At 43.0% G+C, this 15,272-nt stretch overlaps 1 protein-coding gene across 1 annotated transcript in view; it reads left to right on the top strand.

Annotated features, from left to right (window-relative positions):
• The first annotated feature begins 9,317 nt into the window (after window positions 1-9,317).
• Window positions 9,318-15,272, top strand: part of STAB2 (stabilin 2) — a 426,796-nt gene continuing 420,841 nt past the window's right edge. The window contains exon 1 of the mRNA XM_085899123.1: window positions 9,318-9,522. Coding sequence (XP_085755249.1) covers window positions 9,463-9,522 — 60 coding nt within the window. The 5' untranslated portion in view covers window positions 9,318-9,462. The remainder of the gene's footprint in view (window positions 9,523-15,272) is intronic.

Here is a 15,272-nt window from a genome sequence, read left to right as displayed (position 1 = left end):
TGGGAAAAGTGAGGAATATAATAGTTGAGGTTGCAGTCAGCCTGGATCTTGGAAGTTTAACCAGGAAGAGGTTACTGAATGAAAGCATACAGCATACAGCCTGCAATTGCATGGGAGGGTTAGCAGACTGATAGAGCAGAGGGTGCAATATTGGAGACGACATGGTAGAAAACAGAGACCACCGGCCTGTCTGTGATGTGAGCAACAGATCTTGTGCCTCGGTTTCATCACGGGAGATTGCAATAATTTTGAACGCTTTATATTCCATAGGATCCAGGAGTAAAAACAGAATTGGAATAAAAACAGGATAATAATGACTAAGTTGTCCCAAGTCTACAAGATCTTGGCGTTGTTGTTATTGTTGTTGTTGTGGTTCTTGTTGAAGGTCGATTTTTGAAGTGTGCACCCATTGGTCGGACAGCTGCCAAACTGGAAGCGATCCTTGAACAGATTGCAGGTTTTCTTAATCCAAGTACACACCCACATTTGGTGCTTGACTCAACCCACCCTAGCACCCAGACAAAATGATATGGCCGCCATTCTGACTTTCTGGTGGGCTGAACCCATTAGGCATGGAGGTCTCTGCTGATTATACACTGCCCGGCTTTGTTGTGTCAGATTTCCATTGGCTTTGTTAAGGTTGAGGGTTAATCAAAGTGACAGACCCCCAAAAATCTAATCATTTGTTGAATAAAAATGACGTGAGCTTTAATCAAGCCCATACGCGCCTCCTGAAAAGATAAGGTTATGTAATTTTTGAATGGCCTCATATTGGGGTTAAACATCCATGACCGTGTGACGAATCGGCTCGTTCTGATGAAATCATGGCAGAGGCTGACGTGGATGAGAGGCGTCAAATTAACCTTTTAATAGCGCATTGAATGTGTTTCCCAATTGGCCCGTTACCAGATTTTGTCGCAGGTTATTGTCACAGTGCAGTCATTCTTGTTTGCTCAGCATTTAGGGGAAGAGAGTGAAGGAAACATGTTCTCTTGTCTGAAATATGTGATTCCATCTCAGGCCAGTCAATTTTCCATCTCAGTATTTTTACCCTTGCCCAAGGAGAGGGTATTACATTTGGGTCCATTTGTTACTTACGAAATCTAAAGATTTCTTAAGTATATTGAAGGCTTCCGTCATCTGTTTGTGTGTTTGTTTGTTTGTTTGTGTGTGTTTGTTTGTAGGCACGATAACTCGAGAACGGAAGAAACGACCAATGTCAAATTACACCAGGTGATGCAGGAGGGTGATGGCTAGCGCTGATTAGATTTTGGTCAAAATCTGTCAAAGGTCAAGGTCACAGTGAGGTCAAACATAATTCCATAAATTAATGTGGAGAAAGAGTATTTTTGCTTCGGTCGACGTTATGAGTTCGTTTTAACTTCGATTTTAATTTTGTCTTCGGTTTTTGCGATCGCTAAGGCTTAACACTCGGTTGTCGAAATTCTGGTAAAAATCGGATGTTTTGGAGACGTTTTAAGATTGTATAAAAAATATTTCACTCGCCGCGTCACGGCTCGTCACGTGGTGCAGCACGCTCTCGCAGACGCGTCGTTGAGTCACGTAAAGGTTTTCCGTGTGCACGCTGACGGTGTTTTCGATAAAGATGGTGTTTAAAAGTAATTTTTTATCCCAATAAAGGTTATCTTCGCATGCCTGACTCGCTAAGCCGTCGGATTATGTAAAGATTGTTGGTGGATGGCCGAATATTACGGTTTTGAGACTTTGATAAAATAATATTAAATAATTGCGTGGAGAAATGGGGATTTTTGCTTCGGTCGACATTACGATTTTTGATGGTTTGGTACAGAATCATCGTAGAAACTTCTGGTTTGCGTCGCGAACCTTCTCTTGAGAGCTTTTATTAGACAAGGTCAGAGGTCAAGTTGACGATTTCGTAAGTGCCAGTCTATGACTGCTTATTTGATTGTTGGCAAAGAACCCTGCTGGCTCATTAATGACATCAGCATTGGATAATCTGCCTGCCCAATCTGGTCTGATGCTAGTCCAATGCTTGTGGAGTCATTCACTTCTCTTGTCATAGATCATCCTGAATGATATTAATGGGTCTTCCCCTTCTGCTGTAATTTCTACTTCAAAACACATGCAATAAAAACAAGAAAGAGAGCAATCAGAGATTACAGACCCACATCAGGACTTGTTTTGTGTGGTGTATTTTGCATGGTGTTCATGTAGTTTTGGTGGGTGTATTTTGTATGGCATTTGTGTACTGGTGTGTTACGTAATTAATGAGACATAATTATAACTGCCACTTTATAATTGCTGGCAGTGATGACCGGGTACCAAGACGCCCTGCAACCAAGACCAGGTACCAAGATGCAACCCCGCTTTGATTGGACACCGGACCCTGACCTATGACGCTTTTTATTCTTATTACTTACGAAATCTAAAGATTTCGTAAGTACATTGATGACTTCCGTCATCTGTTTGTGTGTTTGTTTGTTTGTAGGCACGATAACTCGAGAACGGAAGAAGCTACCAATGTCAAATTACACCACATGATTCAGAAGGTGAATGGCTAGTGCTGATTAGATTTTGGTCAAAATCGGTCAAAGGTCAAGGTCACAGTGATGTCAAACATTCGATTTTTGATGGTTTGGTACAGATAACTCAAGAACGGAAGAGAATGCACCAAGAACGGCATTCAGTGCTGAGAATAATAATACAAAAATAATCCAGTGTACATACATGAAGCAAAAACATGCGTACGGCTTATTTGTATCTATAATAATAAATATCAGTCTGTCTGTCTGTCTCCTCCATTACTCCAAAACCATGAAACCAAGAGGCCCCAAACTTTACATCCATACAGATGGAACTCCAAGGTGGTGCATGAATAAAAATTGGGTGTTTGGGTTAATTTATACACTCGTTTTGAAAATAATTTAGGGAGCGCTCATCAAGACAAATCAAAATAAACCTCACCAAGATGGTGATGCGCCATCTTGGTCAGCCCGCTGACAGCTCACAAGCGTCTTAAGCCACCATTTTGTTTTTTTCTCCTCCTCAACAACATCTTGGCTTGGAACAAGGCTCAACAATTTCTTAACGATAAAGTTCCCCCCCCCCTCCCCACTTTTATCATCGAATGCCTGATCATCATACTTAGGAATTGCTGGATGCATTGCAATGCTTATAAATGCCCAGAGACACCAGAGTTTGCGGCTTTGTTTAATTTCCGCACATGCCATAATCTCTAGAATCTCTTAAACCAAGTCGATTTCAAAATCTAAAATCCAGAGTTGAAGTGGGCAGCAGTTCTGACTGCTAAAACAAGTGTTAATTTGTCCAATTCGGACATAGTTTCACATTTCTGGCATTTCCGGAAGGTGTTTCGTATGACGGATCGGCGATCGCTAATCGCTTGCCAAGCCAGCCGTTCCTTATCAACTGTTTTGTTGGAGTGCTTCTTTGGGTGCTTAAGCCACTGGCAAGCTCTCCACAATATTCACACTGACACTGAATCCTATATATCGATCGACTTGAACACAGTTCAGGGACTAATCGCCTGTGTTGGCCCCGCGTTGTTCTGCAGTGCATCGGGCAGTGGCTGGCTCGCTAAAAAGGTCCAATTTTATTTCACACCATGTTTTTTCCCCTTAGTTCTGTGCGATCTTCTATCATTATACAACCTGTCACTTCGGCAAAGATAAATACAAATGATAATTAAACGTTTTGTCTATAAAAGTTTCTTCAACCATGTTGTTGGAGTGCTTGCTTGGAGCACTCTTCAAGGTACGATCTCTACAAGCTTCCATTCCATGACGATACCGCAGCTCGGTTGTCCGTGTGGAGATCTCTCGCATTAAGAAGGCAAGATAAATTGGATGATTACAATGAGTAAAAAATGTTTTCAGTTACAATGCAATGAATCACAGCAGGATAGGTGAGAGGTACAAATGCTCACTCTAAGCTGTCTTTCCTGGGTTTGAATCCTGACCCAGCTATAAATTGTCATCCTGGTGTTTCACAGGCAGAATGATTCATCAATGTGCGTGCCATCTCTCAGATGGACATGAAACTGGCCGTCACATCTGCTGGAATCCCTCCATCCTCTCCTCTCGCTTCCCTCTCTCTCACTCTCTCACTCTCTCTGTCTCTCTCACATATTTGTCTGTTTTGGTCTTTCTTCCCTCCTCCATGTCATTGGCATCTCCACCCACATTAAATTCATCTCTCTTTGTGCTGTTCCTTTTGTTCCATTTTATCCTGATCCATCATGTATTCCAGTCGAGGGGTAGGGAGACAGATAAGGGAAGGAGATTATTTTTACATTTGTTGTGGGGATCAGCTCTTATAATTATTGTATAGACTCCCATTTATGTTCGCAGAGCTTATCGCATTGTTCGACCTTGTATTAAGGACATGTGGATATGGATAAGTCATCCTGTTTTTGTGCACCACCAGGAGATGGTGTTGAATCATTTGGTGTCGAGGAAAGTTTCATGTGTCACGTCCTTTCGTTCTCTCCTGTCAAAACAGTGTGGGAGCCGAGTGAGAGAGGAACGCTTTGGGCGATTCACATTTGACACCACAGCGTGCCTTTACACAACCCTCCACCCTTGCCTTGGGGAAGAGGAAGATTTTCCACTCACCCACGACCTCCTCTTATTGGCGGTGAGCAAAACAACATGCAATTGGACTGCACTGCTCGACATCCACAGCACCGATTAGTTCAAGGTTAGCACCGCTGATTGGGACGACGCTGTTGTTGGTCACGGGGCAGTCTGTGATTGATGAGGAAGGCTGACTTCTACACTTAGGGGTGGGGAAAATGGAGAAGAGGTCGTGCTCTCACAGCTGGGATGAGAAACACAGCAGAACAGGATAGACAGTTGGAGAGAGCTCTCCTGTTGGTTACGTGGCTGGTGAGCTCACAGCAAGTCATCCTGTGTGAGTTGCTGCCCATATGACCTGGAGCATTCTTTCCTGCTGCACATTCTCAATATTCCCACTTTCTGTGTGCATGACTGTGTGTGTTGGAATCTTCAGGGGGTTTTAATTCTCTCCTTGTTCGTGCTCGTTAAGTTGGTGTAATTGGTTCGTGTTCATTAAGTTGGCAGTTGCATTTCAAGACCAACACTTGTAGGAATCAGAACGTCTCAATATTCAATCGGAACGTCTTGGTGGGCCCAATGGCTTCCATTGAAGTTTCTTGGAAGGAAACTCGTATTCATCAGCACAGCACAATATGCAAACACGCATGGATCAGTCAGTTAAAAGTTAAGGCCCAGTCACACCTTGACGTTTTAGCCAGGAATGGCAACGTATAAAAATGCACGAAAAACGTTGGCGTACGCTGAAGTTTTGCGGTTTTTTTTTTAAGTTTTGGTCGTATTCATAACGTGTTAGTCGTATGCATAACGTATTAGTAACGGGCATAGAACGTTTCGTTGTGTTAAAGATAACTTATACCAACGAATGCTTAGCCTGTTGTCAGCGTTCACAACCTATGCCCAACGACAGTTTAACTTAGTCATAGCGCGCTGCACGTATCTCCGACGAACTCGTGGCGTTCTCTGTTAAAAACCTGCCGCTCGCAGATTTAACTCATAACCGCCTGAAAATTGGAAGTGTCAACATCGCAGTCACACCTTGATGATTTAGCCAGCGTATGACGACCTATGAAAAATGTGTCTAAAATGCTGGGATACGTCGAATACGGTATGGGTAAGTTGTGTATACGTTAGGAGCACGATGAAAAACAATGGAGTACGCTGGCATATAACGTGGTACGTCTAGTACGTCATGAAATTTCCAGCATGCTGAAAATTTTACGACGTACTCGACGTATGGCTCACAAGTTCCGCATACGCTGGCATAAGTTCTGAGCACGCTCCACAATCGTTTACACACGTCGGCCACACGTTACTTGTAAGTAACTCATAAGTCGAAACACGTCGAGGTAATGTTTAGCATACCCGAAACTTAATGTTTAATCTACGAGTAACGTGCTATGAACCTATTAGTAGCGTGCTTTAAACCTATGAGTAGCGTGCTTTGAACCTATGTGTAACTTATCTCAAACGCACATTGGCGTATGCAGTCGAATTTGATTGACATCTTCCGGACGACCACAACTTACTGAACGTGTTTCTAACTTACAGCTACCGTATAATGGCGTATTGGCAGCGTTTAGGGGAATTGGTATATACAAATGGGCTTCACAAGAGGAACCCGTCAGTGTTCCAGACTCCATGTTGAGTAGATGTCAATGTCACTAGCAGTGGCAGTTGCAGTAGCAGTAGTAGTAGTACTAGTAATAGTAGTAGTTCGAGAGAATTTAGTGATGTCGATGTTATTAGTAGTAGTAGTAGTAGTAGTTCGAGAGAATTTAGTGATGTCGATGTTAGTGGTAGTACTAGTAGCAGTAGTTCGAGAGAATTTAGTAATGTCGATGTTATTAGTAGTAGTAGTAGTTCGTGAGAATTTAGTGATGTCGATGTTGGTAGTAGTAGTAGTTGTAGTAGTACTTTCAAGTAACGTGTTGCAAAGTGTGAACAACGTTCGTGTAGTGTGCTTACAAAACGTTACTCATCGGTTAGAAATAAGTTTCGGGTACGCTAAACATTACCTCGACGTGTTTCGACTAATGAGTAACTTACAAGTAACGTGTGTCAACGATCGCATAACGTGCCTACAACTTATGGCCAGCGTAGCGGAACGTGTGAGTCGTACGCCGGCATACGTTGTAAAATTTCAAGCATGCAAAAATTTGTGGAAAACCCAAAAGTTCAACGTTTAAAGCCAGCGTACAACGACGTATGTCAGTGTTTTTCAGCGTGGAATAACATATACAAAACGGACCCATAACGTATTCGACGTGTACCAGCGTTTTACACAAATTTCCCAAAAATCGGCATAAGCTGGCTAAAACGTCAAGGTGTGACTGGGCCTTTAGATGCTGTCGTATTTGTGAACAAAGCATTAGTCAATGCCTATCCATGACCGAGTAAAATGGACAGTTACATGTTTTCAGTTTGCTGTTGCACACATCAGTGAATTGTATAATAAACTACTTGATGTAATGAGCTAATTTTGACTACAGATGGCAGTATTGTAGTGTAAACTGCCTGGTGAGATTCGTGAAGGTGCTGGAACGTTCTCAGAAGAAACTTCCAGAAAAGACACGAATCACATTTTCTGGAAGGCACAGTATTTTTCTGCGTTATTATATCTACCCATGAGAGTGAGGAGTCAAACAGGTGACGTGATGAGACGTGTGTTTGATCGTCCCCATGCTCGATTTAACTCTGAGCAAATGAGGTTTTAATGTCCAGAGCGGTTTCTAACCCGTGGAGCCGATTATAATCGGGTTGTTTAAAACTCATTAAGATTTTGGATCGGGAAAGAATTCCTTTGAGCTCTTCAATCATCCTGGACGAAACAGCGTACAAGAGAGAGAACACCACGGCAAGACTCAATCGTTTGACAGCCTCGGAGGACAAGGTGAACATGTGTGAGTTGTGCTGGCAGGACTGGAACACACTGGGCGGCAGAAACAACTCAACGTGGGAATCGGAGTTGAATAATGTCTGTAAATGGTGAACTTTTTTGTCGAGTTAATCTTTGAATAATGCATTAAATGTGGGTTTCCCAATCGGCCCCTTACCTGATTTTTGTCGCAGGTCGTGAACACAGTGTGGTCATTCTTGTTAAACTTATGTATATACTTTCCTCTACTGCAACTACCCTCCACCTTACTTGTTCTGTGTGAAACACCACTGCCTTGCTACTACCCTAACTCTCCTCTTATTCCCTGTCAAGTTATGCCCCTTTTCATCCTTTTTCTCTCTATTATGGTAAAAAAACAACAAAAAAAAACAACCTACATCTATTTTATCAACACCCTTCGTCACACTAAACATGTCTGTGATCCCCTGTTAGTCACCTCCTTTGTAATGTAAAAAGCCAGCTCTTCCTCACCTTCTCATAGCATCAGCATATCTATCCTTCCTAATCAACTGATAGCTCCATGGTGAACCTCTTATGGCAGCTTTGTCGTTCCTCAAATATCTGACACCAAAACTGTTTTTTACTCAAATGTTTCACTGGCTTGGGCATTTTATTCATATTGTTGCTATAATTATTCAGACTACTGCAGGGACATTCTATTCATGCTGCTGCTGCTGCTCAGACAATACAGCAATTATAATCGCGGTCATTGTTGTGTGCCAAAAACTGAATTGCAGTTTTTTTTTTTTTTGTTTTTTTTTAAACCTTGTTTTGCAAGTATGTGTTTACAAATTTAAACAGATGTTGTCTGACATAGCACAGGAAGTGGTCTCCAGCTATATAGGTTCAAATCCAGCGAAAAACACCATTCTGAGGGATTTAGATGCGAAGCTTGCGTAAATAGCTTCAGGATCGAGAATTTGGGTGTTGTTTTTGGATAGTCACTAAATACTCAGAGGGCTCATTAATGACCTTCAGGAATGGTGTAATTCTGCTTGCCCCAACTAGTATAGTGCACAGGTAACACTCATCTACACATTAGTGGCCTCTGGGCAACTTGTGGGTTGGGCACCGATATGCGACCAATGAAAAAGGTAAAAACAGCCAAAAAAATCCCACACCCCAATGCAAAAACTTGCGAAATGTATGATGGGATACATAATGTCCACAAGCGAGTGCAAGTCGAGTAAGCTAGCTTAATGTCATCTCTGAAGGACGGCAGGCTTGAGGATGGAGTACCCCAACTTGGTGCTGTAACAGACAGGAGGTTTCATACATGGTGATCTATGCATACATACAGTATGTATTGTTACCCCTGTGTATTGTTTACCATTTCAAAATATGTTGAATTATCCTCTTCTCTCATTCGCAGCAAGTGGCTGCTTACTTGTCTCGAGGTTGGAGAAGGAATTTGTAATTTGTCACGTGTTGGTTATATCTCACCTACCTCACCTTCTATTCATAAAAGTCATGGTGCGATCTTTAATGTCCACTGATTTAAATGCTCGCAACAGGGTCGTATTTTAACTTCCATCCTCGAGGCGATGCACTCACTTATTGATGAAACCAACAACATTCCTGCAAAGCACCAATCTAACAAATTTCGAACAAATTCATAACCGAGCCTGAATGCGAACAACATACAGGATTAGAAAATGGCAGTGGAACAATCATTGTTCTCAATACATGAAAAAAAGTTCACAAATATGGTGAGCCTTGTGGTAGCAACCAAGCTCGGTGGACATTGTCAGCAGAACAAGCTCCAGGCGGCAGGAAGATGGCAAAACCCGATAACCATCTCCCTTCGGGAAATCCGCCCAGCACGAGGCAATGGACAGCGAGTTCATAAAAAGTCCAATGGAGTTGGGAAAACAGAGCGAGAGAGAGAGAAAGATAGACACAGACAGAGACCGACAGAGGAGTAAAGGGCGAAAGAGAACAGAGGAAAACGAAAGCGACCTAACACAACAGAGTTAGAAAGAAGTCATGGGCATGCTGTGCACATATCTTGTTATTTGCCTCATGCTTTTGCCAAGTTCGCTGCAGGTGAGCCATGACCTCTCCAATTATGTTGTTTTTCTGATTCTTCATGTACCGTAGTTTAAATCCACTGTGCCATAACATTGGATTGCTGTGAAACGATATGGATCATGCAAAGTCAGGAGAACGAAAATATGATCTCATCGACAAATTCAAATGATTGAGTTATTACCACAAGAAAGCGAAGACAGCGATGGCCCTTTTTATGATACGTTGAGCAGCATATGGTGTAAAAAGATGCCTGGTGAAGTTTTCTATGTAGATGGAGTACTGCAATATTTATTGATTGAATATTATTGTCCTTGATGATTTTCACAACTTTGCATTTTGTAATGTAGCTGGAGACGAGAAGGGCACTCGGTGGAGCGCTTGCCTGAACCTGAACTAAAATTTGTTGGGCTTGTTCTTGTTACCTATCCAACCCATCCACCAAATTTCATCTGCATCCATCCTTAACTTTTTCAGATATCGTGCTGTATTGTGTTTTTAGCTCATCTCTCAATGGTGAAAAAATCACTAAAAATTCTCGGATTCGGATCTTCAACCAAATCTAATCATTTTGTCTGTGTCACATACCCAAGCTCTGCACCAAATTTAGTCCGATTCCAAACACAACTTTTTGAGATATTTTATTCACAACCAGAGACAGGCAGACAGACAGGGATGAAAACATAACCTCCATCCACCTTCGGTCAAATTGCATCAAATATGTCGTCAAGCGAGTCACCTCTGTCTGTCTTGTACGTACTCCTCAAGTACTGGACGGAATGAGTTGAAACTTGCTGGTTCTACCCTCGGTGAACCTCGGAAGGTTTTAGGCAGTCAAAGAAACATTCAGAACCCTGTTTGTTTCAGCTTAAGTGCCGACGCAAATTCTCCATCGAAATGTGCATCATGTAGTGCGGTTTCGAGTGAGAGTGGGTGTTACAAGTCATAATGTAATAAAATACATCAATTCTCAACATGAAAACCATAGATGTCAGATATAATCGTGATCATTTGAGATGTTTGTTGATTTGTTTGACTCCGTACCGCTGAATCAAATTCGCTTAGTACTGCAGCTTGTGCTCAGGGGTGAACAGGTAGAAAAGACAGCGAGAGACGGGATACAAGTGGGAGTGGATGGAAGGGGTTGAGAGAAGTGGCTGATTGGATTGAGTGGAAGTATGTGAATGTGTCAAGAAGGAAAACGTGAGATAAGGAGAATAAGTGGGAGTGGATGAAGGCTTTGTGGGAAATGTGTAAATGGGGAATGGGAGAAGGGTTGCTGAGTAAATGGATAAAAGGGAGTTAGGTTAGCAGGTGTTAACTGTAATGGACCATCTAGTTTCATACAGAACTGTGTTTTTGAGGATAAAAACAATGGCTGAAATGAAGATAAAAAGGAAAAGTTTGCCAATGAAGTGCAGAAACACCTGTTTTATTATCTCTGTCCAACTTTGAGAAATGAAGACCCTGCTCTTCATTGGCAGCCACCTCCGTTTTTATTTTGTGTCATTTTCTTCATTTCATAACCAATTTTTATCATTATAAATCTTGCCGTCTGGATAATTGATGCTGCACACCTTTTTACAAATTCACAGCTGTTACCTCTGTAAAAAGAAGAAGAAGCCGTTTTTAGTTATTTTTTACTCTTTTTAAATTGATTGACTGCAAAATGAACAAAGTAATTTTCATTTAATTTATTTAGCAATCTTTGATTTTCTCAACATCGATGGGTGGTCCAATTCGCCTTCATCATGTTATATATATATATATATATACATATACACATACACATACACATACACATACACATACACATACACATACACATACACATACACATACACATACACATACACATACACATACACATACACATACATATACACATACACATACACATACACATACACATACACATACACATACACATACACATACACATACACATACACATACACATACACAAATATATATACTTCTTTCGGCTGCTCCCGTTCAGGGTCGCCACAGCGGATCATCCGTTATGATCCGCAGAATGATTTGGCACAGGTTTTATGCAGGATGCCCTTCCTGACGCAACCCTGGTCGCCTCTTACGACACACAGGGATATGGTACACCTATTCCAACCGGGGCATACACCGGGCCCAGTACACTGGTACTCATTTCGTCGACCTCAGAGGGATGACAGGCTGAGTCAACCTCCTAGTCTGTATTAATTCAAGCGGCCAACGGGGCTTGAACTCAGGACCTTTTGGATCCCAAGCCGCTATCCTAACCACGACGCCAACACCAGGATATATATATATATATATATATATATATATATATATATATATATATATATATATATATATATATATATATATATATATATATATATATATATATATATATATATATATATATATATATATATATATATATATATATATATATATATATATATATATATATATATATATATATATATATATATCTGTAAACAGGCTGAGAACTGAAATATAGATACATACCAAGTCGTATAACACCAGGGGGTTGACTCAGCCTGCCATCTTTCCGAGGTCAACGAAATGAGTACCAGTGTACTGGGCCCGGTGTATGCCCCGGTTAGAATAGGTGTACCATATCCCTGTGTGTCTTAAGAGGTGACCAGGGTTGCGTCAGGAAGGGCATCCGGCATAAAAACCTATGCCAAATCATTATGCGGACAACAAAACGAATTTCCATACCGGATCGGTCGAGGCCCGGGTTACCAACGACCGCCACCGGTACCGGTGGTCAGCAGGGTACCAGTGGAAATTGTGCTACTGCTGGGCGAAGGAGGAGAAGGAGACGGGGAAGGTGAGTCCGGAGGCAGTGGGCGAGGGGGAACAGTAGAAGTGTGGAGGTGAGAGTTGGATCTCTGAATGTTGGGACGATGACTGGCAAAGCGCGAGAGTTGGCTGATATGATGGAGAGAAGAAAGGTGGACATACTGTGTGTACAAGAGACCAAGTGGATGGGGAGTAAGGCGAGGAGCATTGGAGGTGGTTTCAAACTGTTCTACCATGGTGTGGATGGGAGGAGAAATGGTGTCGGGGTAATCCTGAAGGAAGATTATGTCAAGAGGGTATTGGAGGTGAGGAGAGTGTCTGACCGAGTGATGAGTGTGAAGTTGGAAATTGAAGGGGTGATGATGAATGTCATCAGTGCATATGCCCCACATATGGGGTGTGAGATGGAGTATAAAGAATATTTCTGGAGTGAGTTAGATGAAGTGGTGGAGAGTGTATCCAAGGATGAAAGAGTGGTGATTGGAGCAGATTTCAATGGACATGTTGGGGAAGGGAATAAAGAGGATGAGGAGGTGATGGGGAGGTACGGTCTCAACAAGAGAAATGTGTAAGGGCAAATGGTGGTTGAGTTTGCAAAAAGAATGGAAATGGTAGTGGTAAATACGTATTTCAAGAAGAAGGAAGAACACAGGGTGACATACAAGAGTGGAGGAAAGTGCACACTGGTGGATTACATCTTAAGCAGGAAATGCAACCTGAAAGAGATTAGTGACTGTAAGGTGGTGGCAGGGGAGAGTGTCGCTCGACAGCATCGATTGGTGGTCTGTAGGATGACTTTAGAGGTGAGGTTGAGGAAGAGAGTGAGGGCTGAACCAAGGACCAGATGGTGAAAGCTGAAGGAGGAAGACTGTTGCATGGAATTTAGGGAGCAGGTGAGACAGGTGTTGGATGGTGGTAAAGATGGGTGGGATGATTGGGAACTTCAGCAGAAGTGGTGAGGGAGATAGCTAGGAAGGTACTTGGTGTGACATCTGGACAGAGGAAGGAAGATAAGGAGACTTGGTGGTGGAATGAGGAAGTACAAGAAAGTATAAGGAAGAAGGGGTTTGCGAAAAAGAAGTGGGATAGTCAGAGAGATGAAGAAAGTAGGCAGGAGTACAAGGAGTGGCGGCGAAAGGCAAAAAGAGAGGTGGCAAAGGCCAAGGAAAAGGCATATGATGAGCTGTATGAGAAGTTGGATACAAAGGAAGGGGAAAAGGATTTGTACCGATTGGCAAGACAGAGGGACCGAGCTGGGAAGGATGTGCTGCAGGTTCAGGTGATAAAGGACGCAGATGGGAATGTGCTGATGAGCGAGGAGAGTGTGTTGAGAAGGTGGATGGAGTACTTTGAGGAGCTGATGAATGAAGAAAATGAGAGAGAGAAGGTTGGAAGAGGTGGAGATAGTGAATCAGGAAGTGGGGTGGATCAGTAAGGATGAAGTGAGGACTGCTATGAAGAAGATGAAAAGTGGAAAGGCGGTTGGCCCAGATGACATACCAGTGGAGGCATGGAAGTGCTTAGGAGAGATGGCAGTGGGGTTGTTAACCAGATTGTTTAATAAAGTCTTGGAAAGTGAGAGGATGCCGGAGGAGTTGAGATTAAGTGTACTGGTTCCGATTTTCAAGAATAAGGGTGATGTGCAGAGCTGTGGAAATTACAGAGGGATAAAGTTGTTAAGCCACACCATGAAGTTGTGGGAAAGAGTAGTGGAAGCTCGGTTGAGAGGAGAGGTGATGATCTGTGAGCAGCAATATGGGTTTATGCCAGGAAAGAGCATCACTGATGCGATGTTTGCTTTGAGAATGTTGATGGAGAAGTATAGGGAAGGCCAGAAGGAGTTACATTGTGTGTTTGTGGATTTAGAGAAAGCTTATGATAGGGTGCCAAGAGAAGAGTTGTGGCATTGTATGAGGAAGTCGGGAGTGGTGGAGAAGTATGTGAGGATCGTGCAGGATATGTATGAGGACAGTGTGACAGCGGTGAGGTGTGCGGTAGGAATGACGGACCGGTTTAAGGTTAAAGTGGGATTGCACCAAGGATCGACTCTGAGCCCTTTCCTGTTTGCAATGGTGATGGACAGGTTGACGGACGAGATCAGACTGGAGTCTCCATGGACCATGATGTTCGCGGATGACATCATGATCTGTAGGGAGAGTAGGGAGCAGGCTGAATCGAGCCTTGAGAGGTGGAGGTACGCACTGGAGAGAAGGGGAATGATAGTCAGTAGGAGTAAGACGGAGTACATGTGCGTAAATGAGAGGGAGGGTGGTGGTATGGTGCGGTTGCAGGGAGTTGAGGTGGGGAAGGTGGATTGGTTTAAATACTTGGGATCAACTGTCTAAAGTAACGGAGAGTGTGGGAGAGAAGTGAAAAAGAGAGTGCAGGCAGGATGGAGTGGGTGGAGAAGAGTTGCAGGAGTGATTTGTGACAGAAGCGTAGCTGCAAGAGTGAAGGGGAAAGTATATAAGACGGTAGTGAGACCAGCTATGTTGTATGGTTTGGAGGCGGTGGCGCTAACAAAAAGACAGGAAGCAGAGCTGGAGCTGGCAGAGTTAAAGATGCTGCGATTCTTGTTGGGAGTGACGAGGATGGACAGGATAAGGAATGAGTGTATTAGAGGGACAGCGCAGGTAGGACGGTTTGGAGACAAAGTGAGAGAGGCGAGATTGAGATGGTTTGGACATGTGCACAGGAGGGAAGCGGAGTATATCCGGAGAAGGATGTTGAAGATGGAGCCGCCAGGCAGGAGGAGAAGAGGAAGGCCAAATAAGAGGTTCATAGATACGGTGAGGGCGGACATGCGGGTGGTTGGAGTGTCAAAGGAAGATGTGGAGGATGGAGCGAAATGGAGACGGTTGATCCGCTGTGGCGACCCCTAACGGGAGCAGCCGAAAGGAGAAGAAGACGATTAGCATTTTCCCTTGCTCCGCACGGAGTTGAATGGGTGGCAA

Source organism: Eptatretus burgeri, chromosome 10 (assembly GCF_056783735.1).
Source record: "Eptatretus burgeri isolate ZD-2024b chromosome 10, Ebu_testis_v1, whole genome shotgun sequence".
Taxonomy (NCBI): Eukaryota; Metazoa; Chordata; class Myxini; order Myxiniformes; family Myxinidae; genus Eptatretus; species Eptatretus burgeri.
The sequence above is the reverse complement of the archived record's forward strand: the minus strand, read 5'-3'. Positions and strand labels throughout refer to the sequence as shown.